Below are 16,651 nucleotides of genomic sequence, written 5' to 3' on the forward strand. Positions count from 1 at the left end.
TTTTTTACACATTTTTTTTACCAAATTAATTTTTATTATGTATTTGGATGATGATCATGTAATGGATGGTTGTTTTTATTTTCATTAAATTAGATTCTATTTTTCCAAAACTCAAATATGGCGACAATTTTGATATCATTATTAAATCAATCTATTAAATCAAAAAATTCAAAACTAAATACATTTCATATATTCAATATATTGATTACACATTAAAAGCCTAACAACCACACATTGTATGATCATCATCTAAACACATAATAAAAATTAATTTGGTAAAATAAATAAATAAATGCGTAAAAGATTTATCAATTTTACATAATTTTATCTTTGGTGGGTAAAAATAATTTTTAGAAATTTAAAAATATTTTTTTGACATTTTTTAAAATTAGTTCATATTTTATCAAATTGATGACTTTGCCCTTGAAATTGAGCAATAGTATCTTCTCAATTGTCCTTATTTTGAACAAGATTAAAAATTTATTATCAAATTTGTCACAATTAAAAAGTCAGAGATTAAAGTGATATGAGTTCTAAACTATAGGCAATGTTAGTGTAATTCGCCCTTAATACCTTGTCACAAAAGTCTTTCAAAATGAATACAACAATTTGTTCCCATCTTGAAGGGTATGACTGGATTAAAGTATGTTTTTATGGAGTCTTGAACTTATTTGAGAGAATTTAAAAAAATATAGGACTTAGTTATCTAAAAATTGAAAGTTGAGAAAACTGAATGACATTTTGAAGGAAAAAGTCATACTTATTTGTAATTTTTTCTAATATTTTGTTGCCATATTTTGTCCTGAAAACTGTAAAAATTATTAGATTCCCCACAGTATCATATGGCATTGTCTACGTGGTACTCCAAACAAATGAGAAAATGCAACACACACTAAGTGGGTTGGTCATATTTTGTTTCCAACTACTTAACAAAGTAAGTCAATATATCTCACTCATAAAAATTTTCTTTGCGTAATTGGTTTGGATTATTATATAACTATGGGGACATAATTTTTGAATGACAACACGTGGCCGAGGTGACACCGAAGTGCCAGCCGAGGTGCCACGTGTCCTGGTCATGACGCCGAGATCATCTCGGCTAGGCCGAGGTTATCTGCGAAGAAATCAAAATTCGAGATAAGTGGATAAGGGACAATAGTCCTAGAATGGGAGAAGACTTCAGTTTGCGTAAAGATAAGACTCTTAGAGAGCTTATCATAATCTTACTGGGAGTCCAAGATTAGCAGTAATCCTGAGTTCATTGAAGTTAGGCTTCTATTGGGACTAGGATTGTGTTGGCTATAAAAGTGAGGCACCCCCATGGGTCTAAGGTATGTCTTTTATGCTTTGTCTAGTGAGTTAGGCACTATTGATTATCTTTGAGAGATATTTTATTGACTTGATCGTCGGAGTGCCCTCGGGTGGACGAACCACCGCTGGAATCTCTTTTTTCTATTGCAGGTCGTTCGGGCTTAATCTATTCTGCCAGTGCTCTCCAGCTGAATACTGAGTTGGCCGTGTGGTCGGAAATTGACACACACAATTTGGCGCCGTCTGTGAGAAAGAAAGAAGAATAGATGGCCAACGACGGACAGAAAGAGAAGGTTGGGGACGACACCCCTACTGAGAGTGGGAAACATATTGACCTTGACATCGAAGAAGACAACTGCAACGAAGAGACTCGTGATAAGAATCACGAAGGGAAGGACGTCGGCCAGAAGGGTGGCGTACCGAAGAAATCAGACCGGAGCGGGTATTATAATGAGGATGACCTCCAGAACAATGTCATGCAGCCACCATTCCCGTTATAAGATACGTCGATTCCAGCGGCCAAGAAAGGTACCCAGAAAAGGGGGCAGAAAACAGTTCCTGTAGTCCCTCAGCACGACAAGACCAAGGGACATTCTCACCGGCCTTCATGAGAGCCCGGGCATGGAGAATCAACGAGAAGAGAATCCCAGAAGACACGTCGAACAAAAGAAGACTGCGCTAAAGAACATCGGGATGTTCAAGGGAAGGAACTCTGTTTCGACACGACCAATGGAGGGAAGTCCAAAAGGACTCACAATGACACTGGAAGTAGTGCACCAAGGAGGCTGAAATCTAGAGATAGCCGAACTCCTGGACGGACCAAGGAGGGTTTGAGGGATGACCTCCAGAGGAAGCGGCAAGAAGCCGAGGCCATGTTTAACACTTGTTGAAACTTGAGAAAAGTTTACAAGTTGAAGTTAAACCGAGATTATGTTTAACACTTGTTGAAACTTGAGAAAAGTTTACAAGTTGAAGTTAAACCGAGATTATGTTTAACACTTGTTGAAATTCTGAGAGAATTTACAAGTTGAAGTTAAACCGAGATGATGTTTAACACTTGTTGAAATTCTGAGAGAATTTACAAGCTTAAGTTAAACCGAGATGATGTTTAACACTTGTTGAAATTCTGAGAGAATTTACAAGTTTAAGTTAAACTGAGATGATGTTTAACACTTGTTGAAACTTGAGAAAAGTTTACAAGTTGAAGTTAAACCGAGATAAAGTTTAACACTTGTTGAAATTCTGAGAGAATTTACAAGTTGAAGTTAAACCGAGATTATGTTTAACACTTGTTGAAACTTGAAAAAAGTTTACAAGTTGAAGTTAAACCGAGATGATCTTTAACACTTGTTGAAATTTCAAAAATTTACAAGTTGAAGTTAAACCGAGGTCATGTTTAAAGGAAAGAATGATATAGGTTCCATCACCTCAGGATGCCGAGGTAATAGAACCTAGGGGGCAGTTGTGGGGACATAATTTTTGAATGACAACACGTGGCCGAGGTGACACCGAAGTGCCAGCTGAGATGCCACGTGTCCTGGTCATGACGCTGAGATCATCTCGGCTAGGCCGAGGTTATCTGCGAAGAAACCAGAATTCGGGATAAGCGGATAAGGGACAAGAGTCCTAGAATGGGAGAAGACTTCAGTTTGGGTAAAGATAAGACTCTTAGAGAGCTTATCATAATCCTACTGGGAGTCCAAGATTAGCAGTAATCCTGAGTTCATTGAAGTTAGGCTTCTATTGGGACTAGGATTGTGTTGGCTATAAAAGTGAGGCACCCCCATGGGTATAAGGTATGTCTTTTATGCTTTGTCTAGTGAGTTAAGCATTATTGATTATCTTTGAGAGATATTTTACTGACTTGATCGTCGGAGTGCCCCCGGGTGGACGAACCTAGGGCTGAGCAAGGAATCCGTAAAATCCGTGATCCGATTCGGTCCAGTCCAATCCGATAGGTTTGGATTGATTTTTTGAATCCGTGGTTCGATTCCGGATTGAAAATTTCAAAATCCGTAGGCCACGGATCGGTTCCGGATTGAACCCCACGGTTTCGGATTGGAACTGATCCGGACCATCTAGAAATAATCTATATTTTTATACTATATACCTTCCCACACCATATAATTTCTTATCTGATATAAAAACTAAAATGTAACCTAACCTAATCCAGTAGCCTCACTCATTCACGCCTCTCACTCTCATCTCAGGTCTCTATATCGATGGTGTCTCTCTCTCTTCTCTTTCCCATCTCAGACTGAGTTCTCTCTCACACTCTCATCCATCTCAGATCAGATCGGTGTGCTGCTGCTCGTCTCTCTCTGTCGGTGAGCTCTCTTTCTCTCTCTCTCTCTCTCGGTGTTCTCATCTCTCATCTCTCTCTCTCTCTCTCTTTCTCTCTCTCTCTCTCGGATCGGTGACTATTTTTGTTCATTTGTTCCCAGATCATCCATCTCAGATTAGATCGATAGCTATAGTTGTTGTCTCTCTCTTTCGGTGAGCTCATCTCTCTCTCTCTCTCTCTAACACTCTGAAATGGGTTTAATCTCTAACACTCTGAAATGGGTTCCCAGATCATCCATCGCAGATTAGATCGATTGTTCATGTCATCTATAATGGATTCGGTAAATGTAAGTAGGAGATTTTTTTTTTCTGTTTTTATTTTTATTTTTATTATTATTATTATTTTTATTATGTTTTCTGTTTTCATTTTATTTTTATACTTTTTTTTCTTCCTGTTTTGTATTTCTATTTTCTGTTTTTTTTTCCTGATTTCATCTCTGTTTTGTGTTGTTTGTTTGATCAGTCTAATTGTATTTCATGTAGATATTTTCTCTGTTTTTCCATCTTTTATTAATGAGGGGAAAAATATTATAGAACAGGGGTAAGATCATTCCATAAATATTCCGACTCTGATTTAAGTAACCATTGATGCACAAATCAGCGTTTATGGAAATTAAACTAGGGGGGAAAGACTTTGCTAGATGGTAAGATCATTTCAGGCAGAATGTGAGCACAAGTACTTTTTGATAGTTAGAAACATTGATTGGTTCTAGTTCAAAGCACAAAAGTGTCGAAGATGTCTAGGATTTAAAGCCTGATTAATCAAACACTTTAACTGAAAGAGTAGCAACCTGTATCATTCTCAAACACTTTGCTAAAGTTTTTTCTCTTGTTATGTTGGCTGCTGCTAACACTTATGAACTTCTTCATTAAGAAGTGCATTTTAAAAAAATAAAAATAAATAAATAATTTTTAAGCTTTAGGGGTATAAATTACTGGCACTGCCAAATGAGGCATTAAATTATTATTATTATTATTATTATTATTATTATTATTATTATTATTATTATTATTATTATTATTATTATTATTATTATTATTTTTGGGGTTATGGGGGCTTTGCTTTGGCACTGAAAAAAAAAAAAGAAAAAAGAAAAAAGCCTTCTAAATCCTAAACCCTTATACATTGTGGTTGGAATGTTGATAAATAAAGAATTGGGCTTGCACTAACAGGGCTTTTGTTGGAACAAAATAGAAATGGGTCGAGCCAATCATGAAAGTTAAATTATTCCCATCATTTTAGTTGTTTCAAACATTAAAATTTTATTACTGAATGTCATATCTATACATAGAATGATAGAAAAAAGCATGAACAAAATAGAAAAAATGTTGATTTATTTATTTCTTTTGTTTGATAGACGTCAAGTACCGGAGACACAAATGATGTAATTGACCTCTCTCAGTCTCAATCTGATAAAAAGCATGAACCTCAGCCTGAAACTCCTTCAGGTTCAAAGGTATGCCCCCCTCCTCCTAAGCCAAAAGCTAGACAATATTCTGAAGTTTGGGAGCATTTTACCAAAATTTTTAAAGAAGGGAGTAAGACTGCTGCATGTGTTAAATGTAACCATTGTAAAGCTTCTTATGCTTGGATTAGTGCAAATGGAACTAGCACTTTGAGAAAACATATTGCAAATTGTCCTAAGTCCCCGCAGAATAAAGAAAATAAAAAACAAAAGACTTTGGCATTTCAATCTGTAACCAATGGTGAAAAAACTCTTGGAGTTTGGAAATTTGATCAACAAGCATGTAGGGATTCACTTGTTAAAATGGTAATCACTGATGAGTTGCCATTTAGATTTGTAGAGCGTGAAGGATTCTGTCAATTTTGTAGTGTGATGCAACCTAATTTCAAAAAGTTTTCATGCTTTACATTAGCAAGGGATATTGTGGATTTATATTGTAGTGAGAAGAAAAAGTTGAAAAATGTGTTGAAGAATGCAAACTATAGACTTTGTCTCACTACAGATTCATGGACATCTCTACAAAATGTTTCATACATGTGTCTAACAACCCACTTTATTGATAAAGACTGGAATTTGCAAAAATGAATTCTCAACTTTAGTGTGATTTCTAGTCACAAAGGGGAGGCAATTGGTAAGGCAATGGAATCATGTTTAGTTGATTGGGGTATAGAGAAGATTAGTACAATCACTGTGGATAATGCAAGTGCAAATGATGTAGCTATTGCATATGTGAAAAGGAAGTTTTCAAAAAACATTGACTCTTTGATTTTAAGGGGTGAGTACTTGCATATGAGGTGTTGTGCCCATATAATTAATTTAATTGTCAAGGATGGGTTAAGTGAAATAAAGGATTCAATAACTCGAATTCGTGATGCGGTGAAATATGTAAGGAGTTCTCCACAACGAGAGCAATTTTTCAGGACATGTGCTGAAATAGAGAGGGTAACATGTAAAAGCTTGTTGTGTCTAGATGTTCAAACTAGGTGGAACTCCACATATCTAATGCTAGATGTTGCAACAAAGTTTCAAAAAGTATTTGAGAGATTAGAGGATGAGGACCCACATTTCAAACTAGAACTTAATCATGGACCTCCTACCTCTCAAGATTGAGAAGATGCTCATGTTTTTACACAATTTTTGCAAAAGTTTTATGATGCAACTATTCGCTTGTCTGGTTCTTTGTATGTCACTTCCAACTTGTACTTCACTGAAGTTAGTGGTATAGAAAGTGCCTTAACTGAATGGGGAAAGAGTTTAGATCCTTCTTTGAAAGCCATGGCAATAAAAATGAAGACTAAATTTGACAAGTATTGGGGAAAAATTGAAAAAATAAATATGATGTTATTGATTGCTATTGTGTTAGATCATCGTTATAAGTTGAAGTATGTGAGGTTTTGTTATTTTGAAGTTTATCAACCTGCCATGGTGAGTGAGCTCACTCAAAAAATAAGAGAGACTTTGAATAACATTTTTGATGAGTATAAACAGTTTGAGACAGTTGCTTCATCTTCCAATGAAATGGTTCATGAAGTGGACATTGTTGATCAAGTAAACATTGGTGCAAGTGAGCACCAAGTGTCTCTTATGACAAAATTTCAAAAGCTTTTGGAGGAAGAAGAAGGTGATGGAGGAAAGTCAGAAGTAGATAGGTATTTGGAAGAATCTTGTGAAAAGGAAGTTGTAAACTTTGACATCTTAAGTTGGTGGAAGACAAATTCTTCAAGATATAAAATTCTTTCTCAAGTTGCTAGGGATATTTTGGCCATTCCTGTCTCTACTGTTGCTTCTGAGTCTACTTTCAGCACAGGAGGTCGTATCCTTGACCAATTTCGTAGTTCTCTTACTCCAAAACTTGTTGAAAGTTTAATTTGTACACAAGATTGGTTGCGTGCTTTGCCATTGCCACTTCAGATGGAAGAAAACTTTGCAGATTTGGAGGACATAGAAATAGGTAATATAATTCTAATATTCAATTAATCATTTAAATTTCATTCATGTATTGTGTTATTTTTTACTTTAAACTGAAATTAATTTTTTTGCAGCTCTAACCAATGTTAACATAGCTGCTGGAAAGTGATTTGGTCTGCTGGAAATCACCTATTACTGCTGCTGTTGTGCTGCTGCTGCCATTGCGCTGTTGTGGTGCTTTTGTTTGTCATCCTTAAGTTGTGCTGCTGTCAACATGCCTTTGTTTGCTTATTTGTTTTTGTGTAAAACTACTTTATATCTGTTTGCTTAGAATTTGTGGAAAAGGGAAATGTAATGTCTACTACTATTGAATTTGGTTGTTGTTGATGTGTGTTTGCTTGGAATGGATGATGCAATGCCTGCTACTATTGTTGATGCAATGTCTACTACTATTGTTGATGTGTGTTTGCTTGGAATGGATGATGTTTGCTTAGAATGGAGGATGTTTGCTCCAGTTTAGAATGGAATGGATGTCGATTACAGGTTTACAGGTTTTCAGTATTGGAATGGATGTTTACTTATATAATATTGTTTACAGGTTCCCAACAGCTATGTTGCTATTGGAATGGAAATGCTATTGGAATGGATGTTGTTTATTTATATTGTTTACAGGCTGCTATTGAAATGGATGTTGTTTAATTATATTGTTCACAGGTTTTCAGCAGCTATGTTGCTATTGGAATGAAAATGTTATGTCTATATTTTTTTTGTTATTTAATTATTTAAATCCGTGGTCCTAAACCGATCCAATCCGTGTTTCAACGGATTGGTTCGGATTGGTTCCACAATTTAAACAGATTAGATTGGTTTTAATTTTTCAAGAACCGTAGATAACGGATTGGTCCTGATTTTCTCCCAATCCGGACCAATCCGGTCCATGCTCACCCCTAGACGAACCACCGTCGGAATCTCTTCTTTCTGTTGCAGGTCGTTCGGGCTTAATCTATTCTGCCAGTGCTCTTGTAACGCCCTCAAAATAATAACATTAAACCCATCAAATAAGACATATGAAATAACCATATTCTTCTATTCATCAGAGTTTCATTACAAAAGTATTACATGTTAACAACAAAAGCAAAATGCCCTATGGGCTTACAGCTTTCCAAGTTAACACTTGGTTACAACAAAAGAGTGCTAACTCATCTACACATTAAGCCCTCGGCTTGTATATACATGTAATACATCAAAAGGGAACTAAAACAACAACAATCTGCTCGCCTCTAGCCTCCCAAGCTATGACCTTGGAGGTGGCATGCTACCTGTACCTGAAAATGATATTCCCATATAGGGTGAGCCACAGCCCAGCAGAAATACACTAAACCAACCATGAACAATGACTAAAAGATTAGCAATTGATAGATGGCCAACACTGATACATCCACATAAATCACATTTTTTATGTCATACGACTTATGAGTCCAAGTTACTTTTCATTTTCCCTTTTTTGACAGATAAGCATATTAGCTCTATCATTATCTCAACAGATATGTATAACAACTATATCCCACATTCACAGATAAGCATATAAGCTACATCCACATTCTCAACAGATATGTATAACAACTATATCCCACATTCACAGATAAGCATATGAGCTGTATTTACACTTCACAAAGATAAGCATATGAGCTCTATCTTCACTTCTCTAGACAAGCATATGAGCTGTATCTACGGAGTTCATCCCTTATCTTCTCCCAACACTATCCGGTTTAGAGGTACATCCCCCATCTTCCCCTAAACCGCGGAGTACATCCCCCATCTCCTCCTCTACACATAACGTATACAAACACATTGGTTCTATATACCATCATTCAATACATACAATTAATGTATTCTGTCAACCGTCAAATTCCATGACACATTCCATTGATTAGTTTTTGTTTGCCTAATCATCATGCATTGTCTACAACAATCACGACTATCCTCTACCGATAGCCCAAAGCAGTTATTTCTAAACAGAAAATAAATGCACAAATGGATATTCAATCAACATTTCAATTCGGTGAGTGATGAATAATTCAACTACACTCTTTTTCCCATATATTCCCAATCTCAACATTTCCATTTCATAACTTCATTTCTCACGATTAATTAACCCAATTAATCAAACAATGTAATTAGGTCATTTACCATAATTAACATTTCAACCCTTAAGGTCCCATTTTCAACAATGATTCAACATTTATACCATTTCTCTATGCCAAACATGCATCTAGGTTTATTACGAATAAAACCCCAACTTTTGTAAAATTACACAAAGGCCCCAAACTTTCACAAAATTACCAAACCAACCCCAACATCTCAAAATACCAAAATTTAAAGACAAAATCCATAGAGAGGAGTAGGATATCCCTACCTCAAATCCGGAGCCCCAAAGAAGAAGATGACAAAACCCAACGTGCTCCAAAACCCGAAATTTTCAGATTAAAATGTAGCCCTCGACGATCAACAACTTTTTTGTAAAGGCCAAAGATGAGCAAATCACTCCTACTAGATCAAAACCTAGAGAGAAGGTAGAGTTCTAGAGTGAGAGGCTCAACAATGGTGTTTTTGGAAAAGTAGGAGAGAGAAGAGAAAGTGAAAAAGTGATTTGAAAAGTCAAAACTCGGAACTTAAACCCAGTCGCCCCGCTCGAGCGTCAAACACCCCGCTCGAGCGTCACTCACAGACTCCCGCTCGAGCGGCCAAACTCCCGCTCGAGCGCCGGATGCACTCTCCCAGCACTTTTACAGAGCCAGGTCTCCACTCGAGCTTCCAACTCCCCGCTCGAGCGGCACTCACACAACCCCGCTCGAGCGGCCAATCCCACGCTCGAGCGTACAACACTGCACAGGAAATACTGGATGGGTGTATTCCCCGCTCGAGCGCCAAAACCCCCGCTCGAGCGGACAGGCCAAAATCTGGGCAACTAGTTTTGGTTTCTAAACTCAACCAACCTGTAACAAACCCGCCCAACACATCCTATAACTCAAATACGAAGTAAAAAGGATGTAAACAAGATAATAATCAACTACCAACATTCACGGACACATGTCCGGATCACTGTACAACAAGTGTAAATCCGAGATCGCTATAGCTCTCCAGCTGAATACTGAGTTGGCAGTGTGGTCGGAAATTGACACACACAATAACCAATATCACATAGTGATTGAAGGCTACCCCATTCCGTCCTGATGCAATTGCAACACAAAATTTGGCTAATTAAGTATAAAACATTGGAGAAATCACCACTTTTATATATAACAATAGCAACTCAACAAAGTTATACAGAAGATATAGAAACAAAATCATTTTTTTTTGTCTTCACTAAGAAGAATCCCATAAGGTTCCCCCCAACCAAAACCTCTTTTCCCAAATAAAAAAACAAAACAAATACGAACTTAAAGAATCAAAGAAGACACTGGCCTATTCTAGAAATTTTTTCTGTCTCATTCTAAATGTTTTTCTCGCTCAGTGATTTTCTTTAATTAAAAAAAAAATGTACAGACTACAATACAAAAGAAAGATAAATTTAAATAAAACTTAAAATTTATTACTAAAATTACACCAACCCATGAACCCCTTTTTGTTTCTCTCTTTTCCTTCCTCCCTCCTTCCAACTTCCTCACTTCTTCCCCTAAATCACTCCACACAATCCCCCACAAAAAATTGAAAAGAACACCATACCATAACCAACTCACCACAATATCAAGAAAAAATCAAAACCAAAATCACACCCAAGGGTAAATAAGTAAACTCCAAAACTCCCAAATTAAACCAAAACAACATACCATAAATAAAAGGACTAATTGATTTAGAAGAAAACATCTAAAAATAAATGAAGCAACATTTTCTGAAATGGAATTTTTGAATAATTTTTCCAAATAAAAATATATAATAAATAAAAAATTAATTTAAAAAAAATTGAATTCCAATATTTTATTGGAAGCACATCGCATAACCATCAGAGAGCTGTATGCATTCTCTCCTCGTTCACAGAGCTCTCTATTTAATTATTGCGTGTCCAACAAGCCAATGGTAAATAAGTAAACTTCAAAACTCCCAAATTAAACCAAAACAACATACCATAAATAAAAGGACTAATTGGTTTAGAAGAAAACATCTAAAACTAAATGAAGCAACATTTTCGGAAATGGAATTTTTGAATAATTTTTCCAAATAAAAATATATAAAAAATAAAAAATTAATTTAAAAAAAATTAAATTCTAATATTTATTGGAAGTACAATGCATAACCATCAGAGAGATGTATGCATTCTCTTCTCATTCACAAAGCTCTTTGTCTAAGAGATGAGGGATGCTACTGTGCTTTGAGCACAGCAGCTCCTGCTGCGCAGCTTTACGGTGCCGTTTTGGACCAACAAAACTTTGATTTACTTCTTGGCTGCATTATTAAATAAAATAAAAAATTGTCCCTTTGTTTTTTTATTTTTAAATAATATTTCTAAGAAATTCTTTTACATTTTCACTTTTATATGTTACGCTTTTTTTAATAAATATAATGTAAAATTTTGCCAAAGTTATGATAATTTGTAATTTAGAAATAAAATTAGTATTTTGTAATAATGTTATATATATATTTTAATAATATTTTTTAACAATAAAATATGTATAATTACTACAAAAATACGTAAGATGCTTATACCCCATTTGAAGAGTGTGGGATTCCCTTTCTATAAAATTTCAATTTCTTATATAATTTTATTTAGTTGAATAAGAAAGTACGTAAAATAAAATTTTAAGCTCAATATAATTCTTTTGCTTTCTATTTCAATGAGTCATTTAATAAAAAAAATAAATATAGTATCTAATTTATTAAAAATTCATATTTCACATATTTTATACACCTTTTACATATTTTAATATAATTTTTATGCACATACCAATATTAACCACTGCCCAATGGCCCATGGTATATATGGATGAAATTACTCATAAAATTTAGCCCTTGTTTGGGAAGTGATTTTTTTTTTGATTTTTTTGATTAAAATATGAATCTGTGACTTTTTAAAATATTTTTAATTTTTTTGACTTTTTAAATAAAATAGTCACTTGCTAACTCAATTCCATTTCTAAATTTCAAAAACAAAAATGCTATGAACCTACCCTTATCAACTCATAATTTACCCTGAATGTGTTTGTATGGTGGAGATTAAATTGATGAAGTGTGGGGTTCATGAGTAAAATAAATTTGAACCAATAATTCATTTTTTTGAGTAAATTCTAGATTGATAAGGGTGAGTTTGTAGTATTGTTTCAAAAATCAAAATCTATTTATCTTTTATTAAAAAAATGAAAGCAATCCTAAAGACCTTTGTTAGTATTGAAAAATTGTATAAAAAATGTGTTAAAGTGACAATGTAAAGGAATTTCTTAGAAATACTATTTAAAAACAAAAACAAACAAAGGGAAATTTTTTTATTTTATTTTAATAATGCAGCAAGAAGTAAATCAAAACTTCAAAACGACACCTCATCCCTTATTGGCGTGTCCAACAAGTCAATGGTAAATAAGTAAACTTCAAAATTCCTAAATTAAACCAAAGTAACATACCATAAATGAAGCAACATTTCCAAAGAAGAAGAAAACATCCAAAACTAAATGAAGCAACATTTTTTGAAATGGAAATTTAAAAAAAAAATTCCGAATAAGAATATATAAAAAATAAAAAATTAATTTTTAAAAAATTGAATTCCAATATTTATTGGAAGCACATTGCATATACCAACTCTTATTTTGATCATCCCAAATAACTCCTAAATCTTATCACTAGCATTGCAGCACCAACACATTAGTCTCAAAATCATAATTAAATACAAAAAATTATTTTCTACATAATTTTTTATTCTAAAAAATTATAAATAGAACGTTGATAGATATAAGCGTGTTTTTCGTAGCATCTCTGACCATGTGACTCGGTGTGCATAATCTAGCTCGACACCCAATTATGCAAAGAAATAAATAAAATGTGACTCAGTATCCTGAAATACAAATTTGAGCATTAAAATTGTGTTTAGATTTTAAGTTTATAGAAGAAAAAAATAATGAAATAGAAATTAATTGTTTTCAGTAGTAAGCCCATTTTTTTCTCTATAAATCCAAATTTAAGATATATAAATTTTATAATACACAACTCAAAAAATGTGTATACCAGATGTACCAGTTATGACTTTTGTAATTTTAGTTATAACAGATTGAATTATTTGTTAGTTTGACCTGTTGTAATTATTGTTTTAGTTATAACTGAATTAGTTATGTCTCATTTGATATTTGGTTATGACTCATGATGATCTTAATTATGACTTGGTTATGATTTCTTGTAGATGTTATTGTGATTATGACAAAGAAATCTTTAGTTATACTTTAAGTGCTATTTGATTATACTCCATTGTGATATTTTTAGTTATAACTGAAAATGATTTAGTTATAATATGCAAAAGGTATACCTTTTTGAGAAGTGTATATTACAGAATGACCCATTGCAGATAAATGTTGGGTAAACTGCAAATAGGTGGGACAATTACAGAATAATTAAGCTACGTATGAAAATATTTTCTAGTGCAACTCTAACCTACAAAAAAAAAAAACTTATACCAAGCACGCAAATAAACAAGTATAACGCAGCGGGTAAAAAATTCAGATCATACCTTTAGGTGATAGAACCTGAAGCGAAGAATCTCGTGGGTAAATCACGTGCTTCTAAAAATGTGAACAACAAACACCCAGCAGTGGAGTGATACCACAATATGAGTATCACCCACAAAGTCACAGTGCAGAGGCTGAATCGTTCTCATATGGGAGAGTTATAGAGAGAGTTTAGGAAAAAGGTTATGGGTAAAAACCACAAAATGTATATGATATTCTTTCCATCATATCAGATGTATATAATCAAATATATAACAATCAATATCTATCTATCCATCTATCCATATCTCTTGATAAGATATGGTAGATATAGATATTGATTGTGGGTTATCCAAATAATTCAAATTCAAATTCAAATTCAAACTTAAATGGATAATTTAATTGGTCATGGGTCATGCCACATGGACGCCCAAATTCGGGTCCAATACCTGGCCCAATTTCCAACATCTCCCACTTGCACATGAGCTGGCATGACATTGCCACATCTCTATCTCAATCTCCCCAAATATTAAACAATCACATACTAGCCAATGAACCGTGCGACTGCTGAGGAACACTTGCATGTGGGAGCTCTATACTAGAAACTCAAAATGAGCCAGCATAGAGACATCAACCCAAAAAAGAATAGAAATAGTGTCTCATATACCCCAGACCCATCTAATTACACCGGTCCAAAAAACATCTCTAATCCCTCAAAAAATGCATGTTTGACCTTCTCAATTCTTGCAATATATTCACACTCAATCCACCTCTCATACAGAGCGATGTGAGTTGCCGGCAATGAATATATAACAGTGGTGTAATATTAGAAGATCTTCCCTTTGCCCTCATGCCATTTAGTTTAGGATTGACTGCTTTCCCAGTGATATCCCTTAAGGCCGAATCATACATGACTGCATGCAACATACCAAAGTAGCAGAACATAAACCCCTTACCTTATGACATAGTCAAAAGTCACAAAAGGGTACATGAATGAAAGTCATATCAATAATGACACGTAAGACTCATACGGTGAGGAAACAGGGATCCATTCTCTCTTCTCATTACTCGGTCGCCAAACACATATAGTATGCATACATGTTACGATGGAGTAACTCTTCCAAAAAGAGTGACGTCATACTCGATACACCGTACATATATTAGTCTAGTCACTTTCTAGCGCCTAACCCGAATTCTCTATTTGCTCGCCTTTCAGGCGCCAAATGAGATCTCACATCTGGCTAATCATAATAGGCACAACATGGAAAGTGGGTACTAACATCCATGTTTTGGTCCTTATCACGACCTCATCTTGGTTATAACCAAGGCGACATACATAGTGGAAAATTTATGCCTCTCTTGGCTCTAAATAAAAAATAAACCACTAGTCTCATCCTTGCTCGCTCCCAAGCGCTAAGGGTGATTGCTCGTGTGAGTGAGCCAATCTTGCCTGCTGACATCATCATCTGCTAATTATTATGACACAAACCATAATAGTGTCAACATCCCATCATCTCATAACAAATAAGTGATCGATTTTAAAAAACACGACCATAGTCTGCGCAATTCTAGATTCCAAGCATAAGCCTTATCAGCACCTCTTGCGATAAGCATATACAACGAAATCCACCATTTACGCCTCATATGAAGTGGTTCAAGATCACTACCTCTTGCGCAATTACCCCTCTAAAGATATTTTGGCGACAAATCTGCTTCCATTCAAGATGCGCCCAACTAGCGCATTGAATCTTACAAGGGGCAAATTTATATACTACTAGTAAAGTATTTTATCCACAGTCTAATGAGCAAGGTCAATGTCTAAACTACTCAGTTGACCATTTACCAAAGATAACACTTATCATGCCGAATACGCTCACATAGCGTACTATAGGCTCCCACAACAAAAAATATCAAGAAATATAGGTCATCTGTTTCTCCCAAAGACAATACGAGGATTCACTCAATAGCTAAGGCTCTGGCTTTTACCGATAGGTAAGTCAATGGGTTTGTAATTTTGCATTTAGAATCATTCTAGGATATTCCTTATGTAAGTCATCAAAAACAAACTGGGAATTCTCCCAAAACAATCCCTAAGGATCGTACATCCGAGCATATAAATTATATCACCCATGTCCATCATATTTAAAACAGAGGACTGTCCACCCTAGGTGGTGACAACCTTATAAATTCCTGGCTCATAATGACTAAGTAAGGAAAAACTTCTTTTTGGACCACTGATCATGTCTCAGTGGTCTTCATCGATCATTATTGGCCTATCGTGGCTCGACGAAATCTAAGAACCACTATTTGGATAACTGTTTTAGCCTGTAAAAGATTTATTGGAACTAGCAACCTTTTTGCGCTCCCAACTTTTCACCATAAAAGCAGAAGGTAAATCCCTACGGATCTACTTATCCAATTCTCCAACGAGAAGTTTGGGTCACAACGTCCACAAATCAATGTTCTGAACTTATGTCAATCATAGCCTAAGTTGAAATAACTTCTCTCCCCAGGACGAAGTCTTCTCATGGTCTACACCTTCCTCAATGGTGCGACTTTTCGGTATCTAGCGAGCCTTATGCCTCAACAATGACTATCCAAATTGCGCATAACTTTAGAACAGTTTCGCGTCATAATGGAAAGTCAACCAAATTATAGAAATGGTTAATCCTCAAAGACTTTGTCTTAAACTGCGCAACATTGATTCACTTTCTAAAAACAGGAGACTAGAGTCTTTGGCATTATCCTAGGCTCTTTATCATCTTGTGGAGCAATCATGAATGTTTCCCTCTCAATCACCCAGTGATGACGTGGAAAATTTTCACATTCGCTACCACATAACTAAGAATGTAGAGTACTCTTCTCTAATGGAGTAATCCATTAGTAGGCACATCGCTCCCACTGTCCCTAGGATATTGGAAATTTCTTTCCACTCTCAAC

General features: G+C 35.0%; 2 protein-coding genes across 2 annotated transcripts; both read left to right on the top strand.

Annotated features, from left to right (window-relative positions):
• The first annotated feature begins 5,759 nt into the window (after positions 1–5,759).
• On the top strand, positions 5,760–6,230 carry LOC145803827 (zinc finger BED domain-containing protein RICESLEEPER 2-like). The gene has a single exon (XM_082897192.1). The coding sequence runs from the start codon at positions 5,760–5,762 to the stop codon at positions 6,228–6,230; it is 471 nt and encodes a 156-aa protein (XP_082753318.1).
• On the top strand, positions 6,041–7,272 carry LOC145804254 (zinc finger BED domain-containing protein RICESLEEPER 2-like). Its single transcript, XM_082897964.1, has 2 exons — positions 6,041–7,071; positions 7,163–7,272. Exons 1-2 carry the CDS (start codon positions 6,396–6,398, stop codon positions 7,195–7,197), a joined length of 711 nt encoding a protein of 236 aa, XP_082754090.1. The 5' UTR covers positions 6,041–6,395; the 3' UTR covers positions 7,198–7,272.
• Positions 7,273–16,651: the final 9,379 nt, after the last annotated feature.

This window comes from Camellia sinensis, chromosome 12 (genome assembly GCF_055761805.1).
Source record: "Camellia sinensis isolate YWXY chromosome 12, ASM5576180v1, whole genome shotgun sequence".
Taxonomy (NCBI): domain Eukaryota; kingdom Viridiplantae; phylum Streptophyta; class Magnoliopsida; order Ericales; family Theaceae; genus Camellia; species Camellia sinensis.